The 21,152-nt window shown below is 55.2% G+C and overlaps 1 protein-coding gene and 1 pseudogene across 4 annotated transcripts in view; one reads left to right on the top strand and one right to left on the bottom strand.

Moving 5' to 3' along the window:
* ACOT7 (acyl-CoA thioesterase 7) overlaps positions 1 to 21,152 on the top strand; it is a 123,937-nt gene that overhangs the window by 26,088 nt on the left and 76,697 nt on the right. For 2 of the 4 annotated variants that reach the window (XM_017498283.2, XM_017498281.2), the window contains exon 2: positions 11,284 to 11,401. In XM_017498283.2, coding sequence (XP_017353772.1) covers positions 11,284 to 11,401 — 118 coding nt within the window. Of the gene's footprint in view, positions 1 to 1,034; positions 1,173 to 2,740; positions 2,875 to 11,283; positions 11,402 to 21,152 lie in introns of those variants that run through there. The other 2 variants (XM_017498285.2, XM_017498286.2) reach the window with 2 other exon arrangements.
* LOC108282373 lies at positions 13,354 to 15,167 on the bottom strand (annotated as a pseudogene).

Genomic DNA, 21,152 nt, shown 5'->3' with positions numbered 1-21,152 from the left:
GAGTGCAGTGGCTTGATCTCTGCTCGCTGCAACCTCAGCCTCCCAGTTCAAGCGATTCTCCTGCCTCAGCTTCCTAAGTAGCTGGGCTTACAGGCGTGCGCTACCATGCCCAGCTATTTTTTGTATTTTCTGTAGAGATGGGGTTTCACCATGTTGGCCAAGCTGGTCTTGAACTCCTGACCTCGTGATCTGCCTGCCTCAGCCTCCCAAAGTACTGGGATTACAGGCGTGAGCCACCGCGCCCTACCTTGTTTGTAGTTTATAACAGCTTTCCTGAGGTATAACTCAATAAAGTTTACCCTTTTTGATTGTACAATTCTGCTTGAAACTTAATGGATGCACACGGTTATGCAGCCATCAGCATGATGTAATTCCAGAACATTTTCATCACCCCCAGAATCAACCTGCAACCATTAGCAGTCACTCTCCTTGCCCCTCCCGCAGCCCTGAACCACACCAGCCGACTTTGCATTTCTGTGGATCTGCCGCAGAATGCATTTCATATATATGGAATCAGAGAGCTTGTGACCTTTTGCGATTGACTTCTTTCAGTGTGGCTTCAAGGCTGGTCCGTGCATTACTGTGGATCTGTAGGGCCTTCATTTTTTTATGGTCAGATAATATCACATTGTATGGATTATTACATTTTGTTTGATGGGGACATCAGTGGTGGATGCCGGGTTGTTTCCATCTTTGGGTGGTTGTGAATAATGCTGCTATGAACATTTCTAGACATCAAGTTTTATCAATTAAAACGATTTTTAATTTAGTAGATGGGGAACAGCATCTCGTGGTTGTTTATTTACTAGTAAGGCTGAGCTGTCTGACAAGTGCTTCCTCTTTGCCAGACTGTCTGGCTTGAACTTGTGTTGCTGTGGAAGTCTGGTAGGTCCTCACTGATTTGGGGTGGTTGGTGTGCCTGGCACACCTGGGCTGGGACCAGTTGGAGGGGTTGCTTAGGGAGGCAGTAATGCCTGCCTGGAGGGATGACGCCAAGTCCAAAGGGCACAGAATTGAGGCCAGCCTCGCTCCTCGAGTTCCATTTGGCTGCAGCTTCTGGAGGGAGCCAGCGGGAGACCTGGGGAGACCATGCTCCTGCTTCGGAGAGGCCTGTCACTAAAAGTCCTCAGAAAGGAAGTTGACAGGGCCTGTTTTGGGAAGAAAGCCAAGCAGTGAGTTGGGAGCTGAGAGGAACTATGGGCTATTTGGGGTCAGGGGAGGGAAATGCGTCTGGGAGGCCCTGTCCTGTGTGCCAGGGTGGGAGGCGCCGTGGCTTCAAGATCCCTGGCCCTGGGATGCCAGCTACTCAGGATGATGGGCCGAGGTGGGCAGCCAGGGGCTGAGGAGGCTGACGGCCCGGGCCTGGGCCCTGGCAGGCTGTGTGGGTTCCCTGGAGGGCCCAGGGAACATTTTCTGCCCAAGGGTTACTGCCAGGCTTGGGCCCAGACTCAGCCCCCTGACTTCCTCTCTGGGGAGACATTGCAGGTCAGTGGGTTCCCTTTAGAATCCCCTCCTCTGCCGGCTTCTAGACATGAAGCATCTCTGGGTGGGGGCAGCACATGTGGGGTTTGTGAGCTGAGCATTTCTTTCTTTTTTTGCACATAGGCGAGAGGACGTGTGGGTAGTGGCCCTTGTCCTTTTAGTAATAATTTAATGATTTAACATTTACAAGAGTGACTTCCCAGGAAGCCCTCCGGAACGGCCGGCCGGCTGGTAGGAAAATAAGCCTGGCTCTGGGAATTTGATAAGGGCCTTGGTAAGGGAGTGACCAAGCCTAATCAGCCCTCTCTGCCCTCAGGTTTTCTTTCACAGCCAAGCGTGTGAAGCGTGCCCAGAGGCTGGGAGCCAGGCCAGGTCCACTAGCTCTCAGAGGCCCGCAGGCCCAGCCTGGTTGAGTCTGCTGTGCTGCCTGCACTCTGACTTTCCATTCCGCTTGCTGGTCACTGGATTCCTGGGAAAGCAGCCCTGTTGGAGGCGGCATTGGGGAGGTCTCGGTAATGACACATCCTGCCTCCTGTACCAGGCCTCCTGGAGCCTGCACCCTGGCCCTGTGACTGTTCGACCTCTTTTTTCCTGACACTTAGTGGAAGGGGAGGCAGAGTGCAGAGAGTACAGGCTGAGGGACACAGGGCCCCACAGGTGGCAGCCGGCAGTCCTGAGAGCCTGTAGCACCCCAGGTCCCCAGACAGGCGTGGCATCCTCTGAGGTGGAGGTTGGGAGTAAGGGGGAGGGGGAGGGACGGGGTGTGGCCTGAGGAGGAGGGACGCTGGGCCGCCTGTCCACTTTGCTTCAGCCAGGGAGCTGTCCCTTCAGCCAGGGACAGGCTCTAGATGCCAGCTCCATCAGTGGGATGCAGGCTTGGACCTGCTGGAGTCCCTGCTGGCCCGTGACCCTCCTCCCCGTCTACATTTCAGGGCTCTCTAGAAGGCAGCAGCGGGGCCAGGCCTGGCTTTGGCTGAGACCCTGGAGAAAGACTAGACTAGGGGCCGTGTGCTCTCTCGGGGAAGGTAGGTCCTCGAAGCCCCTCCCCTAAGGTGGCCCAGCGGTGGCCCCTTTCGCCTTCCTGATCTCCTGGCATGGCAGCCGGAAGGGCTCACAGAATTTCTCCTCCTGTAATTATTTATAAAGCGAGGTTTCTATGACGACTGGTTTTTGGTAGACGTTCTGGATTGGCGAGGCAGCCTCTTCCTGCCCAGATTGGGCAGCTCAGGAAGCCAGTTGCGGGGGTGGGGATGCTCCCCACCAAGCCCGGCGTGACGGGAGCTGGGACAGTCCTGGGTCAGGCGGGGACTCTGTGGTGCTTCCCTGTTCCTTTGCCTTTCTCTGGATCCAATCCCGGGATGTCCTAGCCACCATGGCTTTCCAGCTGAGCAGGTACATGTCCAGGCCATGCAGGGTCCACTGTGGGTGGATTGTTTAGGGATATTTGGAGGGGAGGGGTGGGTAGAGGGGACTCGGCCCCTGTGCCCAGCAGGCTGGCTGGCATCATGCAGCCGGAAGGGCAGTGGGGCATCCACCTGGCCCGGCTCTTACTGACTCCTGACATTAGGTGGTTGGCTGAAGCCGGGACAGGAAATGCAGGCCTGGATGAGCTGGGTGCCCCTGACAGGGCCCAGGGCACTCCCCCACCTGCCAAGTCCCCGAGGAGTCAGGCACTTTCTTTTCTTTCCCGCTTTGCTCCCAAATCTTCCCTCTGCTCAGGCCAGCCAGGCTGGGTTCCCTGTGGTTTCCCAGTGCTGCTGAGCTTCCTACCTGCCTTAGCCCTGGGGGTGGGGGGGTGCAGGGGGGCTGTGGGCTGCACAAGGAAGGAGCCTCCTGCGTCAGTCCCCTGCCCCTGGCCAGAGTGGAGGCTGGGAGCTCAGGGCCATTGTCAGCCTCTTCCCTGTCCTGCTTGGGGCCTGGAAGTGCTGCAGGATCTTTCCTCGGCCCAGCCCTTCCTCCCATGCATTCTTCTTCTGGGGATGCAGTGGTGGGTCTGCAGTCGAAGGGACTTAGCTGGAACCGCCTTAGGCAGCAAGTTAGGAGAAGCAGGGGCCTGCGTGATGAGTCACACCTGTGATCTCGGCGCTTTAGGAGGCCAAGGCGGGTGGATCACCTGAAGTCAGGAGTTTGAGACCAGCCTGGCCAACATGGTGAAACCCCTGTCTCTGCTAAAAAGTACAAAAATTGGCCGGGTCAGTGGCTCACGCATGTAATCCCAGAACTTTGGGAGGCCGAGGCGGGCAGATCACCAGAGGTCAGGAGTTCAAGACCAGCCTGACCAACATGGTGAAACCCGTTTCTACTAAAAATACAAAAAAAAAATAAAAATTAGCTGGGCGTGGTGGCCAGCACCTGTAATCCCAGTTACTCGGGAGGCTGAGGCAGGAGAATCACTTGACCCAAGGAAGCGGAGGTTTCAGTGAGACAAGATCACGCCATTGCACTCCAGCCTGGGCAACAGGAGCGAAAACTCCGTATAAAAAAAAAAGATAGATAAACCTGTAATCCCAGCTAGTTGGGAGGCTGAAGTAGGAGAATCGCTTGAAACTGGGAGGTGGAGGCTGCAATGAGCTGAGATCTAGCCACTGCACTCCAGCCTGAGTGACAGAGCAAGACTCCCTCTCAAAAAGAAAATAAACTCCGGGCGTGGTGGCTCACGCCTGTAATCCCAGCACTTTGGGAGGCCGAGGCGGGTGGATCACGAGGTCAAGAGATCGAGACCATCCTGGTCAACATGGTGAAACCCCGTCTCTACTAACAATACAAAAAATTAGCTGGGCATGGTGGTGCGTGCCTATAATCCCAGTTACTCAGGAGGCTGAGGCAGGAGAATTGCCTGAATCCAGGAGGCGGAGGTTGCGGTGAGCCGAGATTGTGCCATTGCACTCCAGCCTGGGTAACAAGAGCGAAAGTCTGTCAAAAAAAAAAAAAAAAAGAAAAGAAAAAAGAGGAGGAGAAGCAGGGCCGCTTGAGCTTCTGTTTGGCAGAGTCCCCCATGGAAAGAGTAGGTGTTCACATGTGGCTGTGCCTGACCTTTGAGGCCCCAGGCTCGTCCATACTTCTGTTTGGTTCCTGGAGGCTCCCGCCCCCTATGCCATAAGGAGACCCCCTTCTCCTTTCCTTCCAGAATGGCAGCCCCTGCCCATCGTCTACTCTGGGCCAAGGCAGCCTCTCCTGAGCTCCTGAAGGAGCCCCAGGTGGCGGCCCCCAGCCATGAGTGGCAGCTGCAGCCCCATGATCGGGACAGTCGGCCCAGACGCTTCTGTCCCACCCAGCTTTCTGGCCGCAGTGATCCCCCCTGCATCGGCCTCCCAAAGTGCTGGGATTACAGGCATGAGCCACCTCGCCTGGCCAGCACTGACATTTTTGCGTCTGAGACACTGGGGGCACTCCCAGCTGGCAGTGCCCTGGGCTGTGGAAGGGGCAGGCAGTGTTCAGTGCCCTGCACGGCTGCTGCCAAGGTCACCACACAGAGGCCTGACAGGTCTGGCCAGGTGCTGAGTGGGGCTGAGGGTGCTGGATGGGGCCAAGGGTGCTGGGCTTGGCCTGAGGGTGCTGGGTTGGCCTGAGGATGGTGGGCGGGGCTGAGGGTAGTGGGCAGAGCCGAGGGTGGCCGGCGGGGCCAAGGGCGCTGAGCAGGCCAAGGGTGCTGAGGGTGCCCAGCCAGGCTGAGGGGGCCGAGCTGAGCTCAGCTGAGGGTGCTGGGCAGGGCTGAGGGTGCTGCTGCTGCCACTGCCACCTCGGGGCTCCACTGTATCACTCTGTGCTGCCTTCTGTGGAAGCAGTGGAGGTCTCTGGGCGTGGCCACAAACCAGGCGGTGGGTGACAATCGGAAGCAATTTCCTCAGGCTAGAGACCCAGCAGTGGGCAGGGCCGCGCTCCCGAAGGTTTTGTGGGAGGCTGCTCCCATCCCTGCCTTCATCTTCATTTGGACTTCCTGTGTCTCATGTCACGATTTCTCTGCTTCTATAAGGACACCACTCATTGAGGGAGGGCTCTCCCTAAGGCTCGGCAACCTCATTTGAGAGTATCTGCAAAGACCTCTATCCAAATAAGGTGACATTCATAGTTTCTGTTAGGACTCAAACATATCTGTTGGGGGACACAATTCAGCCCAGTACTCAGGCTCCGTGGGGCTTAGGTGGGACTCCATCTTGAGGGGACCCTGGGGCACAGGAGGCCTGGACAGCCCTCAGGGTGTCTGCTAAGAGGCCCAGGGCAGGAGCGGCTCCTCTCACTGTCAGCCTCCCCTGGTTTGTTCCAGGCGCCCACCCTTTCCACTCCAGGAACACATCCCCTGCCTTACTCCCACCTTGGGACCGGCGCGTGTCACCCCAAGGGCCGCTGCTGCAGGCAGTCTTGGGAAAAGTGCTGGCTGGTCCTCTGATGTTATGAGATCTGAGTTTTGAGCTGTGCCCTGAAGCATTTTTAAAGAGCACTGATTAATGTGAACGGGTTGAGATGATTTAAAGGCATCCGAAAGGCACAGAGAATCTCACGGAGGTCCCACTCAATAGCTAGTTTCCTCCTCTGGGGGCCATGGTGGCCTCTGGTTTCCCACACTCCTTCCTGGGATGGTTGTCCCTGCACCCCAGGTAGTGTTTCCCTGCGCATCTGGGGTTTTGGTGGGTGGTGCCGGGTGCTCTGTGAGGGGGTGTTGGCTTACACTCCCCTATCGTAAATGGTTCCCTATCCTTCACAGAGGGTGGGTCAGACATTGCTGGGACAGGTACAGCAGTGGGAAGGGCAGGTGTGCCTGGTGAGAAGTTCCAGATGCCTTACTGGGAGGCTGAGTCTTTCTTGTGTAGATAGGAAGGGCCCTGGAGGGTGTGAATGAGGGAGTGACTTGGCTAGATTCCTGCTTAGGAAGAGTCACTCCTGGGCTGTGCAGTGAGGGCCAGATAGGATCTGAGGAAGGCCAGAGGCGAGTGCAGAGGCCCTGGGGGTGAGAGGCCACGCAGAGGCCCTGGGAGGTGTCCCCCTAAACACTATCTGATTGGTGGTTCCTGGGCTTCAGCCTCCCTGGCCTCCTTTCAGGATGGAGCCAGACATTGTCCCAGCCCTGAGGCCCTGCGTGACAGCAGCGTCCCTGTCTCAGGCCTTCTCTTCTTCACCCCCTTTTGGGCCATGTGCCAGCTTTGTGGGGTTGCTTTCTGTTTCTGGAGCTCACTGGGCACTCCTGGCCTTGGGCCCCAAAACACTCCCTCTTCTCGGAACCTTCTCTGACCTCTGCTTCTGACTCACCCTCCAGGACTTGGCCAAGGTGTCACTTCCTCTGGGACGCTTTCCCGGAGATTAGGTGGGGCCGCACCCTTCTGGGAGTGGCTCCTTGATTCTTGTGTGCTCAGCTTCCTCAGAGCCCTGCTCATCAGCCAGATGCTCCCTCCAGAGGGGACACTGGCCGAGAGTGGGGTGGCTGAGAATGGGGTGGCAGCATCAGCTTCCATTCGCCTTGGGCCCCAGCACTGGCCACTCAGGCTGCAAGGGATAGATGCACATGGTTCTGATCTGGGACAGGAGCAGCTGGAACAGAAAAAGGTCAGGGGTGTGGGTGCAGGTGACATTCCACATCTGCAGTCAGCCGGGGCCACTGCCTCCCAGGGCCCTCCGGTGGGGGACAGTGTGGGCAGCGCTCGGGGCCAGCCCCCGGAGAGAGAAGGCAGCCACGAAGAAAAGGCCCCACCCTGGGCAGCTTTCACTCTTTCCCTGAAGTTTCTGGCGTCAGAGGAGGGGGAAGAAGTGCAGGCTTGGTGTGCTGGGGGCTGGGGGAGGGATAGTGTGTCAGACTCAGTAGCAAACAGTCCCCCAGAGCCTGGCCAGGCCTGTGCCGCTGCCTGAGCTGCCTGTGTGTGGTATTCACGTCTTTCTTTCTTTAGTTTTAGATAATTTTTAACCCCAGGAATACTAGTGACAGACAAATGTATTTCTTTTTCTTTAGAGACAGAGTCTTGCTCTGTCACCCAGGCTAGAGTGCAGTGGCACCGTCTCGGCTCACTTCAACCTCCGCCTTCCAGGTTCAAGTTATTCTCCTACCTCAGCCTCCTGAGTAGCTGGGACTACAGGCACCAACCACCGTGCCCAGCTCACTTTTTTGTATTTTTAGTAGAGACCAAGTTTCATTATATTGGCCATGCTGGTCTCGAACTCCTGACCTCAAGTGATCCACCCACCTCGGCCTCCCAAATTGCTGGGATCACAGGCGTGAGCTACTGCGCCTGGCCAGACAAAATGTATTTCTTCTCTTTTTTCTATTTAGTGACAGTCTCACTTTCGCCCAGGCTGGAGTGCAGTGGTGTGGTTCACTGCAACCTCCACCTCCCTGGTTCAAGCAATTCCCCTGCCTCAGCCTCCCAACTATTGTGTGGTACTACAGGCGTGTACTACCATGCCTAGCTAATTTTTGTAGTTTTAGTAGAGATGGGGTTTTGCCATTTTAGCCAGGCCGGTCTTGAACTCCCGACCTCAAGTGATCTACCCACCTCGGCCTCTGTAAGTGCTGGGATTATAGGTGTTTGCCACCATGCCAAGCAGACAAATATATTTCAATTTTTTTTTCTTTTGAGACAGTATCTCATTCTGTCACCAGGCTTGAGTGCGGCGGTGCAGTCAGGGCTCACTGCAATGTTCTCTTCCTGGGCTCATTATCCTCCCACCTCAGCCTCCCTAGCAGCCACCATGCCCAGCCTGTATTTCAATTTTTTAATATTAAAGAGGGGCCAGGTGCAGTGGCTCACGCCCGTAATCCCAGCACTTTAGGATGCCGACATGGGGATCACCTGAGGTCAGGACTTCGAGCCCAGCCTGGCCAACATGGCAAACTCTGTCTCTACTAAAAATATAAAAGTTAGCCAGGTGTGGTGGTGTGTGCCTGTAATCCCAGCTATTCGGGAGGCCAAGGCAGAGGAATCACTTGAACCCAGGAGATGGAGGTTGCAGTGAGCCAAGATCATGCTACTGCACTTGAGCCTGGGTGACAGAGTGAGACCCTGTCTCAAAAAACAAAACAAAAAAAATAGTACAGAGGAGCGTGAAGTGCTTTCGGTCCCGGTGTCTTCATTAGAAACAGGAAAACAAAGTCTCCAGTGAGAGGCTGCAGCTTCCCTGGCTCCCCTGGGTCTCGCCCCTGCCTGTGTGTCCAACACAGGGCAGTCATGACCCTGTGTTGGACATGCTTGGCCTTGGCCAGGCCATGGGGTGGGGCCTGAGAGAGTGACAGGGCTGTTTATGGGTCCTGGAGGCTGGTGGGGCCCAGCTGTTCCTGAGCTGTTTGGAAGGAATGAGGGAGGTGGGGAGGGGAAGAGGGAGGGGCCCGGTGTGGAGCAGCTGGTGGTGGATGGGAAGGAATCCCAGCTGAGGCAGGGACTCACTGGTTGCCCCAGCTTGGAGTGAAGGTGTCTGATTTGGGGGCAAGGGAGGAGGGGCAAGTGAGTTGGGCTTTGGGCCTCATGCTTTGGAGGTGACAGCATAGTCCCCAGGCAGGAATAAGGTCCTGTGGGGGAGAGGGTTGTGTCTGATGGAGAGGGCAGAGGCTGGCTTCCTGGGTGGCCAGCTGGGCAGTTAGGATGGTCCTTGGTGCAGGACCCAGGTGCAGAAGGAAGGCGCCCAGGCTCGTGGGAGCTGGCTGGTGTGCAGTCTGCAGTTCCTGGTGTGTGCTCCTGATGGCCCAGAGCCAAGTGCCAGGTGGTTCCAGGCTCTACCCCCGGCCTCAGACGCTGTCCCTGGCCTTGTGTCTCAAAGGCTACCCGCCAGCCTGTCCTGTCTTCAGTGCCCACCACATGAAAGCACTTCCTCCGCCGCTGTGGCCCTCGGCCCACGCTTCCTCTCCCTGGCCCTGGGGACCAGCCTGATGTGTGTGGCTGCACTTCACAGACAGGCAAAGCGAGGCTGGCTGCAGTCATTCAGGCTGCTCCGGAGGCTGGTTCTGGCGCTCCTGGGAAACGCTGGGCTGATGTTTCCTCACTGCTCTAGAACCAGGGGCTGGGCCCTGCTCTCCTCACCCACCCACAGCCTCGGCTGGTGTCCCCAGGACAGGACTTCGTGGAAAGGGACCCTCTGGCCCCTGCAGCTGGTGCGGGGAAGGCCCTGTCTACTAAAGGGAAGACAGATTTAAAGGGAAGAGGTGGATAGAGTCATTTTGTGATTTATAATTGGCCACCTTGTAACTCAGACAAAAGACCCAACAGCCTTTCATAGAGTAAGTTCAACTTTTAAAAATAAAGGTACTTTAAAATGAACACTTGCGAAGCCATACCACCTAGGAAGAGCCCAGATACGTGGAAGGTTCTTTCTCTTTCCTCTGGGAACTATCAAGCCCTTTGGGGACTTTCTCCCATCCTAGGGGATCCCCCAGCCACCATGTGTCACGCCGTGCCGGCTGCTCCGCAGCCCACTGTCCCTGAGCTGCCACAGAACCCCAGGCCCTGCTTGACCTCAGGGTCAGAGCCAGTTGGCCTAAGTGGGCCCTGGTTTGTATAATAGACTTTCACCCAGGATGGAGGGATGGTACTGGGGATGGGCAGCTGTCAGTTGCTAGAGGACATCGGTGGTCATTTGCTCTAGAAGTGGCATCCTGTGCCCAGATGTTGGGTTTCTTGGAGCTTCTGACTGGGTTGGCTAAATACTTACCAAAGAGAGAAAAGTTCTCCCGGCTAACATGCGGACTATCTACCATGTGCCATGGCCAGTGCTGTTGTGGAGTGAGAGTTCGATCTGCGTGACCTCCCACAGTCATGTGAGGCAGTGCTGTCGTTCTGCCCGCTGTACAGATGAGCAGTGGAGGAGTGAGGGTTTTGACAGCCTGCCCAGATCACCCAGCGAGTAAGAGCCAGAGCCAGGAATATTCTTGGAGCATGACTTGCTCAGCCTCAGAGCTGCTGGAGGAGCAGGGAGGAGATGCAGACCCGGGAGCTGCTGCCCCCGGGGCCCCCACACTGGCCGCAGGGCCAGCCAGGCTTCTTGAGCCACAGGTGGAAGCTGCACCCTTGATCTGTGTGCGCTGCCCGTTACTTGTCTCCCAGTCTTGGCCTTTGAAGGCGGGTTTTATCAAGCCAGATGCTGTCTGGGAAGGTGCCAGGCAATATGCCCTTGCAGGACTGCCAAGCTGGCTTGTTGGGAATCCAGAGATTTCGTGGAGCTCCCATGCTGCCGGCTGCTCACGGCAAGGATAAAGTTCTTCCTGTTTGGGGAAGTGAGGTGGCATTTCCATTCTCTTTGACCTGGGAGAGCTCCCTGCCCTCATCCAGGGCCTGACTCGGCACTGCCCCCGCGCAGAAGTGCAGCGTGCAGTGGGCAGGCGCTCACCTGCTGACAGGTCCCAGGGTCTTGAAGCTGCGCCTCATGTCTAGTTCTCAGAACAGCCGTGCGTCCCTCCTCTGGAACTCCTGATGCGGGGGGTGGGTCCCGGGAGTTTGCTTCTAGGGTGACAGTCTGTGTGTTTGTCACCAGGAACCCCAAGGGCTGAGTTGCCACCTCCTTGCCCTGTGGCTTTGCTGAAGGTCTTCACCATCAGCGCTTCCCTGCCAGGGCAGTCTGGGGACATGCGGCTTCAAAGGGAGAAAGTGTCCCTCTGTCCTCTGTCTCTCTCATGGAAATAGCATCTCAGTGCCCCTTCTGTGGCTTGGCAGATGGCACACAACCGTGGCGCGCACACCACCTAGGAAGAGCCCAAACACGTAGAAGGTTCTTTCTCTTTCCTCTGGGAGCCATCGAGCCCTTCGGGGACCTTCTCCCGTCCTTGGGTTGTCACAATTGCACGAATGGCATCCTCTCTAGCGGCCTCACTCTGCTTCTCCTCTGCCCTAGGATCATGCGGCCAGATGACGCCAACGTGGCCGGCAATGTCCACGGGGGGACCATCCTGAAGATGATCGAGGAGGCAGGTGCCATCATCAGCACCCGGCACTGCAACAGCCAGAACGGGGTAAGAGTCTGGGCCCTGCACCTCTTGGCCCTGGGGGCTGCACCAGTGTGGGTTCAGGACAGGAGTTCCCAGGGAGCCAGGCCTGCAACCTTCCTTCCCCTTGCGCACTGGGCCTTGGGGACGTTGGGGGAAGTGGCCCAAGTATTCCACTGGACCCTTGGAGCTGTGCTTGGTTTTGGCCTCAGCCAGGAGGTGTGGGAACCCACCAGAGATGAACCGTCAAGCCAGCGGACAGGCCCTTCCTCCACCACTCCCCTCCATGCCGAGTCCCCCGCCAACCTGGCCCTGATCAGAAGCACGCCCTGCCTGCGTCGGGTGGAATTCATTTTCATGGCCAGGAGCTGAGACATAGGGGCCAGACAGCAGACTTAGGGGAGATCCCACCTCTGCCCTGAACAACCCCAGTGGCCGTGGCAAGTGGCGTGGCTTTCTGTGCATTGGCCACTTCCTGGCTGTGAAGCTCACAGGCCTGGTACCACTGTGCCCACGAGGAGCCAGCTCTCCACCTGCCCCCAAATTGTTGGGGAGGGCCTTGTGACCCCACAGCTGGGGACAGGGGGCACGATCTCTAGTCTCAACCTCAGGGCTGCTCTAGGACATTCAGCCATCCCCAGCCCTGGGGAGGGGACGTTTTCTCTAAAGGTCAGCTGTTGGGGAGAAGCCAGCCCTTGGGTGCTGAGGACAGGGCGTCTGCCTTGGTGCTGAAGCTGTGGCCTCCATGCTACGGGGCTTGGTCAGCACACCTGCTGTGGCCTCCAGGGAGGCAGAGAGGAGGAAGACTCAGCCAAGGTCTAGTGGGAGTGTGAGGTGCAGGTCCCCACCGCAGGCACAGGCACGATGCCACTCTATCAAGAGGCTAAGTGGAAGCCACATCAGAGACCAGGGGCCAGCAGAGACTGTTGGCTCTGAGCACGCTGGCGAGATACAGGAAGTGGCCTACTGGCTCTGTCAGCCTGGGCTGCCGTGACAAAGACCACAGCCTGGTGGCTTGTGAACAACAGAAATGCATTTGTCATAGCCCTGCAGGGTGGAAGGCCAGGACCAGGGTGCCAGCAGATTCCCTGTCTGTTGAGGGCCTGTTTTCTGGTTCATAGACGTCACATCACTTCTTGTGTGTCCTCGCTTGGCAGGAGGGGCTCTCTCAGGCCCTTTTGTAGGACACCAATCCCATTTGTGAGGCTTCTGTCCCCATCCCCTCACTCCTAAAGGCCCTGCCTCTTACTACCATCCCCTTGCGGGTTAGGAATTTTTTTTTTTTTTAAAGGAAAAATGGTTGTTTCATTTATTTGTACTTAAACCAGCCAAAGTAGCACTAATGTCATTATGATTCAGCAAATATAAGACCTCTTTCTATAAATATTAGCATACCAACAATTCAGGGAATATAGCAAAACAGAGCCAAAAAGGGTGAGGAAATCAATACACTATGTATGTTACAGCTTAACCCCTTACCTCAGAGTTTTTTTAATTTTTTTTTCAGAGACAAGGTTTCACCAAGTTGGCCCGGCTAACCTCAGGTGATCCGCCCGCCTCGGCCTCCCAAAGCGCTGGGACCACAGGTGCGAGCCACTGCCCCCGGCCATACCTGTTTTAAAAAAATAAGTACAGGCCGGGCGCGGTGGCTCACGCCTGCAATCCCAGCACCCTGGGAGGCCGAGGCGGGTGGATCACGAGGTCAAGAGATCAAGACCATCCTGGTCAACATGGTGAAACCCCGCCTCCAAAAACTACAAAAAATTAGCTGGGCATGGTGGTGCGTGCCTGTAATCCCAGCTACTCAGGAGGCTGAGGCAGGAGAATTGCCTGAATCCAGGAGGCGGAGGTTGCGGTGAGCCGAGATCGCGCCATTGCACTCCAGCCTGGGTAACAGAGCGAAACTCTGTCTCAAAAAAAAAAAAAAAAAAAAAAAAAAACAAACAAAAAAAAAAAAAAAAAAAAAAAAAAAAAAGTAAAGCCTCCCAATCCCCAAAAATAGGAACATACCTTCATCACACCAATTTATACTTTATTTCTTATTCTTGAGGTTAAATTCTAAACCCTAAAGATATCCAGACTAGTATTAGATCTACTTATCTCTAGCCAGAGACAGCGTCTATCACGGTGTCCTGAACAGCCAAGGTTATTAAAACATCTTTTCTCCAGGAAGATCCAACAGGAAAAAACCAAGAAACCTCTCTAATTAGGCTCCAACCATACCCCACCCTCCATTCAGATTGGCTGGGTAGGCATAATGTAAACAGAACTCGTGGTTTCCAAACAAGAAAAATCCTATGAGGGAGGGGAGGAGGGGAGAGGAAGGATTCAGCCAGTGCTCAGAGTGAAACTGAGTAATGTCAGTTCCATTCATCTCCACCCATCTTCAGGTGGCATGTTCGTGGAGTAGTTTAGGAATAAATCCATGGTTTGTGGAGTACTCAAATACCTAGTGGTCTGCTGTATTACATTATGGCTTTCCCCAGAAGTTTCCAAGGCAGCCTCCAAGTCACTGGAGGGAGAATTTGGCCGGAACTGCATGCAGGACTGCAGAGGGTCCTCCCCACAGTTATAGAAGGGACTGCTCCAGGCCTGAGTTTTCTAGGACTGGGTGCACCAGGTCTGAGTGTCCCAGGAGCGGTTGGTCCAGGACTGGATGTTCCGGGTCTGGTTGCTCCAGGTTGAATTGCTCCAGGTCTCGTTGTTCCATACCAGAAAGTTCCCAGTTGTGTTCACCAGGCATCCCTGGTGGTAGGAAGAGCAGAGGCTGGGGTAGGTGGGTGCTGAGGCCTTCTGAGTCGCGTCACTGGTATTCCTTGGCCAGTTGTTTTTCTGCCACCTCTTAGATTTCATTCTCTGGTTCTGGAACTAGGTCTTCACCTGTTTGTAGCTGAGGTTCAAGATGCTGGAAAGTTCTTGCATCTGCTGAAGGCTGAGGTATTTCTGTCTCTGAAATCTGTCATTGAGCACACACAGCTGGGTGGAAGAGAACACAGTTCTGGTCTTCTGTCTCTTGACCGGGACCTTGTCTTCCTTTGCTGTGGCGCTACTCTCTGCAGCAGTGGGTCGTTTGCCTTTGGGACTGGTGGAAGAATCTGGGCTGTCCTGAGTAAGCAGATCCATGGAGGAAGGAAGAGGGGACACAGTCTCTGTGTGAGGCATCTCAGCAGAACACATTTGCAAGGATGGATAATTTTCTTCAGGCTCACAAATCACAGGCGCAGGCGAAGATTCTCCACAGTCGGATGCTTCGGAGCAAGGCAGGCTTTGTGAACAAACTGGATCCATACTCATGTTATTATTGGGGAAGAGGAGGAAAAAATTTAAGACCTGGACTGGAAAAATGGCTAAGGCAGCCTTAAGACTTTTTTCTGGAAAATTTTAGAGAAATATGACCTCCAGAAGCAAAGTATCAGGAAGTTGGAGTGAAGTGAGTCACCTCCGCAGTAACTGGAGGCAACCAGCTGAGTCCAGCAAAAAAGGGGTTAGGATTTTAACACAGGAATTTTGGGAGGACACAGACATGCGGACTATGGCACATGTGTTCAGCCTGGAACAGTGGGCAGCGTGTGTTCCAGTGGAGTGGAAACTGTGTGTGTGTGTGTGTGTACGCGTGCGTGCGCACACATGCATGCATGTGTGAATGTGTGTGTGCATGTGTAGAATGAACCAAGCCACGGTGAGTGCTGATGGTTGGACGTGGACACGGGGACGTCATATGGTAGAGGCTCTGGAGTGGGTTTGCTGGCAGCACCTGGTTTAGGAGGGGCTCGCTGGCCCAGGTGGGGATGGATTGATTCTGTGGCCCAGAGGCTCCAGTGCAGCTTGGTCACTTTCAGAGAGCGCCCTCTGGTGGCCTTGGGGAGGACGGGCCTGAGCCTGAGAGCCTTGGGCAGCGGTGAGGGCCAAGTCCCAAGTTCCTGCTGTACCCTTCAGGAGAGAGACTGTGAGGGTCCCTGGCAGGAGAGGATGGACACCGGAAGCAGGTGGTAGGTCTGGGCTGTGACTCTGCCTCAAACCTGTGCTTTGAACACTTGCCCCTCCTTGCTCCTTCTCCAGGTCTGGGGCTGCTGGAGGGACAGTTTTGACACATTGACTTGGAGAAGCCTCTGGGCTACTGGTCACCAGGATGGTGATCCTGAAATTCCAGGCTCAGGAGGGGTCTGTGAGCTCCAGGCAGCCCCAGGGCATGGGGGTGAGAATAGTCCCAGGTGCCTGGATGCTGACCTGAAGAGCTTTGCTGGGGCCTTGGGTGGGACAGGGAACCCCTCCCCCAGCCACATCCACACTCACCTAGTGGCGCCATCCAATCTGTGGCTTTAATACCACAGCCCAGTCCTAGGGCTCTGTCTCCGGCTACGGCCTCTTGGTCGGCCCCATCTGAATGCTTGCTTCTCCCAGCCCCCCTCCCCTCCGTAAGTGGTCTCTGCCACCCCCAGGTGCCCAGGCTCAAAGCCTGGAGCCTCCGTCGACCCCTCTCCCTCCCACACTCATGAGACTCTGGGAGCAGATCCTGCCACTCTCCCTTCTGGGAAGTCCAGATCTGAGCACAGCCCTCAGGCCCACCCTCACGTGGGTCCAGTGGCGCTGCTCTCCTGATCACCTGATCACTGCAGCAGCCTCCTGATGTGTCACCCTGCTGGTTCCTGCCACCTCATTTGCTCTCCAGCAGTAGCAAATGGGATGTGAAGTCAGAGCATAGCGCTGCCCACGCCGAGTCCTCCAGAGTCAAAGACCGTCCACACGAGTCCGTGACCCTGTCTAGCGTGGCTTGGGGACCTCACCTCCTACATCTCTTTGTCAGCTCTCCCTCTGGCCACACTGGCTTTTCTCCAGATATCTGCAGGGCCCTGCCCTTACTTCTTCCAGGTTCTGAATAAAAACAGTGTCATCCCAGCACTTTGGGAGGCTGAGATGGGCAGATCACTGGAGCTGAGGAGTTTGAGACCAGCCTGGACAACATGGCAGAATGTTGTCTCTACAAAAGCTACGAAAATTAGTCGGGTGTGGTGGTGTGTGCCTATAGGCCCAGCTTCTCGGGAGGCTGAAGCAGGAGGATCATCTGAGCCCAGGAAGGTCGAGGCTACAGCGAGCTGAGATCGCATCGCTGCACTCTAGCCTGGGTGACAGAGTGAGACCCTGTTTCTACAAAAACAAAACAACATCCAGCCATGCCCCCGATGGCCTGGCTCCCACTTCCTTCCAGTTGCTGCCCTGCTCCTAACCTGGTGTACTTATATAGAGCGGTAGCCCCACGAGAGCAGGGCTTCTGCCCTTGGTTTCCCCAGACTGAGGCACAGAGCACGCTCAGGCATCTGCTGAATGCTGGGAACTCCCACCTGGCACCGTCACTGCTGCAGAGAGCTTCCAATGAGTGAACACTTGCGATGAGCCCGTGGCCACGCTGGGCTCTCCCTGTGTAGTCTTCCCAGCCACCTGTAGAGACAGACACTGTTTTTTTTTTTTAGTCAAAGTTTTGCTCTTATTGCCCAGGCTGGAGTTCAGTGGCGTGATCTCGGCTTACCACAACCTCCGCCTCCTGGGTTCAAGCGATCCTCCTGCCTCAGCCTCTGGTGTAGTTGGGATTGCAGGCCTGCGCCACCATGCCCAGCTCATTTTTGTATTTTTAGTAAAGATGAGGTTTCACCTTGTTGGCTATGCTGGTCTTGAACTCCTGACCTCGTGATCCACCCGCCGTGGCCTCCCAAAGTGCTGGGATTACAGGTGTGAGCCACCATGCCCGGCCCTAATTTTCTTCTTTGGTATTTTAAGCTGGGAGAGAACCAAACTCTAGGGTCATCAGCGGCCTTCTGCCCTGGGAAGGGCCAGCATAAAGCCATCCTCAGGTGTCCCCTGCCAGGCCTGGTGTTGGCACCATGGGGAAGCTCTGGATGGTTCTGCCTGAGAGGCGTCCCGAGGGAATGCGTGGGGAGGAGCCTTTGCCTTCCTCCAGCTCAAGTCACTCTCTCTGAGTGAACCTGCTTTTGCACCTCCTCTGAGGGCCTCCACCTGCCCTTCACCCTGGCCCACAAGGCTGGGCAGCCTGGCTCTGCTGACCTTTTTCCATTCTCCCACTGAGTCCGTGTTCTGGCGGCTCCCTCCCACCTCCCTCCCACTCTGCCGCTCTTTCCTCTCTGTGGTACCAATGCTCCCCCCACCTTCCCCTGTCCTTAGCTCAAATGCCTCTCATCTGAAGTTGTGCCCCCCTTCACATCGAGGGGCTGTCTTGAGAGCACCTTGAGAGTCCCTTGGGATGCCTCACGCAGAACTGTAAATGGCGTGGCCTCATTTACTTCTCGTTCATCCCGCAGCCAGAACCCAGGCTCCTCTGACCTCCCCACTGCACACCCAGCACTGAGAGGCCACACAGATGTTGCCAGAAAACAGCTGCAGAGCAGGGAGGTGGAAGGCCACTGCCACCCGGAGCCCCGAGTGCACTGGTGTTTGGTCTGTGCCAACATGGCACACCGTAATGCAGTTAGCCACCCTCGAACAACACACACTTGGCTTAATTCCACTTTCAGGTCTTGCAGATAGTATTTGGCTCATTCCAAGATGGGCACTGCCCTGTCCAGAGGCTGTGCCTAATTTTTTTTTTTGGCTTAAGTCAAATGGGATTAATTCTTTTTTTTTTTTTTTTCCAGAGTTTCGCTTTTGTTGCCCAGGCTAGAGTGCAATGGCACTATCCCGGCTCACTGCAACCTCCCACTTCCGGGTTAAAGTGATTCTTCTGCCTCAGCCTCCAGAGTAGCTGCAATTATAGGCATGCACCACCATGCCCGGCTAATTTTGTATTTTTGGTAGAGGCAGGGTTTCACCATGTTAGTCAGGCCTGTCTTGAACTCCTGACCTCAGGTGATCCACCTGCCTTGGCCTCCCAAAGTGCTGGAATTAGCCATCGTGCCCAGCTGGCGATGCCTAATTCTTACCTGGCTCAGTGCAGCCCTGCCCTAGCAACCTTTGGCCAGTGGGTGGTGCCATTGCCACATACATTGACTTGGGGGTGAAAGGCACAGTTCTAGACATCACTTTACTGTGACCTGTTGAGAGGAGGGCAGGGTTTGCAGGGCACAAGCCTGTGCAAACCAGAATGGAGAAGCCTCGGGCCACCCTGGCCAGCTCTAGAACTTTTCCTGCCCAGCCCCAGATGCACCCACAGAGTCCCTGCACCTGGGTGCAGCAGAGTCACCAGGAGAGGGTTCAGACAGAGGCTCCTAGCCGCACCTCCAAAGAAGCAGGTGCTGGGTTTGTGGTGGGCCCCGGAGCTTGCATGTTTGCCCCACCCCGGTGAGTCCTTGTGCAGGTGGGCGCGCTGCACGTTGGTGCTTTGGAGGCAGCAGACGGTAGGTGGGAGAGCACAGATGCACACACCAGGGCTCAAAGTGACCGCCGTGTACTCTCTGCGTGCCCTGGGACACTTGCCCAATGTGTCACCCCTTGTTGGGTTGCTGTGAAGATCACCTGGGCCAGCGATGCCAGGGCTGGCAGGCAGGCCGCTCCCTCACCTGCCCCCTGCCCACCCCTGTGAGCCCGAGAGCACCTCAGTGTCATGCTGTCAACGTCCTAAGGAAGTGGTTGTCGCAGGATAAAGTCATGGCAGTCCTCTGGAAACTGGAGGCTCACAATCCCCACGGCTCAAACACAAGGTCATCTTTTGTGTCATTTATTCACCGAAGATGAGGAATAAGTTGGTTCTGAGTGTTGGTCAGGGTGCTGTGAGGTGCCAAACGCCAAGCCAGTTACTGCTGTCCCGAGAAACACTTCGGATCATATATAAAAGTCTTTATCCTTGGGCCCAGAAAATAATCCCAAATGCAGACAATGGCTTTAAGTGCAAGGGTGCCCATCACAGCATTGTTTATAAGGAGGGTCAACTGGGGATGGCCCAAATCTCTAACAGAAGAAGAAGAATGTTCAGTTCCACCTGGCTGGCCAGACTGGAGTGCAGAGGTGGGATCTCGGCTCTGCCTCCCAGGCTCAAGCGATTCTCCTGCCTCAGCCTCCCAAGTACTTAGGACTACAGGCCGTGCCACCATGCCCAGCTAATTTTTGTATTTTTGGTAGAGATGGGCTTTCACCATGTTGGCCAGGATGGTCTTGATCTCTTTACCTCGTAATCCACCTGCCTTGGTCTCCCAAAGTATTGGGATTACAGGTGTGAGCCACTGTGCTCGGCCTGAAAGTAATTTTCTGAAAAAAAGTTAGGTGTGGTGGCATGTAGTCCCAGCTACTCAGGAGGCTGAGGCTGGAGGATCACTTGAGCTCAGGAGGAGTTTGAGGCTGCATGATTGTGAGCATGATTGTGCCTGTGAATAGCCATTGCATTCCTGCCTGGGCAGCATAGCAAGGTCCTGTCTCTAAAAATAATAATAATTTTGCATTGGAGTGCCATGAAAAGGAAGTCACGAAGGGATAAGGAAGTCTTTCGCAGACAGCCACCGTCCGGGTGTTTGTGTCTCCGTCCACAGTGTTGAAATCCTCACCCCCAGGGTGATGGTATTAGGAGGTGCGGCCTTTGGGAAGTGATGAGGGCATAGGGGTAAAGCTTCATGAATGGGATCATTGTCCTCAGGAAAGAGGCCTGAGTTAGCTCATTTGCCCCAACCACCACATGAGGACACACACCATCTATGAACTTCCAGGAAGCTGGCCCTCACCAGACATGGAATCTGCCTGTCCCTGGTCTTGGACTTCTAGCCTCCAGGACTGTGAGAAATAACTTTCTGCTATGTCTAAGCGCCCAGGCTAAGGCATTTTGTTACGGCAGCCCAATGAACTAAGACCCACCATACAGAAGATGATCCCTAGGGTAGATGAAGAGAGAAAAGCATGGTGCAGCGCCACCTTTCCACCTCCACCCCACCATGTGGGTGTAGATGCAGTGTCGGATCTGACACATGGGACCCTGGCAACCCCAGCTGCCAAGGGGTCCAGTGTGACAGGGGACAAGGTGACCAGAGGCAAACCCAGCACCATAGGCTTTTTTGTTCCTTTTAAATTCTGAATCATGAGAATGGGCTGCCTATTTGAAGGATAAATAACATTTAAATTTTAAAAAAGAATAGTTGAGCCAGGCATGGTGGCTCACGCTTGTAATCCCAGCACTTTGGGAGGCTGAGGCAGAAGAATTGCCTCAATCCTGGAGGTGGAAGTTGCAGTGAGCCGAGATTGCACCACTGCATTTCAGCCTGGGGGACAGAGCGAGACTCCATCTCAGGAAAAAAAAAAAAAGGGGGCCCAGGCTCGGTGGCTAACGCCTGTCATCCCAACACTTTGGGAGGCCAAGGCGAGTGGATTACTTGAGGTTAGGAGTTTGAGATCAGCCTCACCAACATGGCGAAACCCTGCCTCTACTAAAAATACAAAAACTAGCTGGGCGTGGTGGTGCACGCCTGTAATTCTAGCTACTCAGGAGGCTGAGGCAGGAGAATTGCTTGAACCTGGGAGGTGGAGGTTGCAGTGAGCTGAAATCTCGCCACTGCACTCCAGCCTGGGGAACAGAGCAAGACTCCATCTCAGAAAAAAAAAATAAAAATAAAAAAAGTAGTGATAGCAAAGAGCCATGTCACAACATGGACAGATTATTTTTCCCATATTGAATGAAAAAGAATCAGAAGGTGAGAGTGTACATTTAGCGGGGTTTTTGTTTGTTTGTTTTTGAGATGGAGTCTCACTCTGTCACCCAGGCTGGAGTGCAGTGGCACAATATTGGCTCTCCGCAACCTCCACCTCCCGGGTTCAACCCATCCTCATACCTCAGCCTCCCGAGTAGCTGGGA

The sequence above is a fragment of the Cebus imitator genome, unplaced genomic scaffold (genome assembly GCF_001604975.1).
Source record: "Cebus imitator isolate Cc_AM_T3 unplaced genomic scaffold, Cebus_imitator-1.0 Scaffold240, whole genome shotgun sequence".
NCBI classification, from domain to species: Eukaryota; Metazoa; Chordata; class Mammalia; order Primates; family Cebidae; genus Cebus; species Cebus imitator.
The sequence above is the reverse complement of the archived record's forward strand: the minus strand, read 5'-3'. Positions and strand labels throughout refer to the sequence as shown.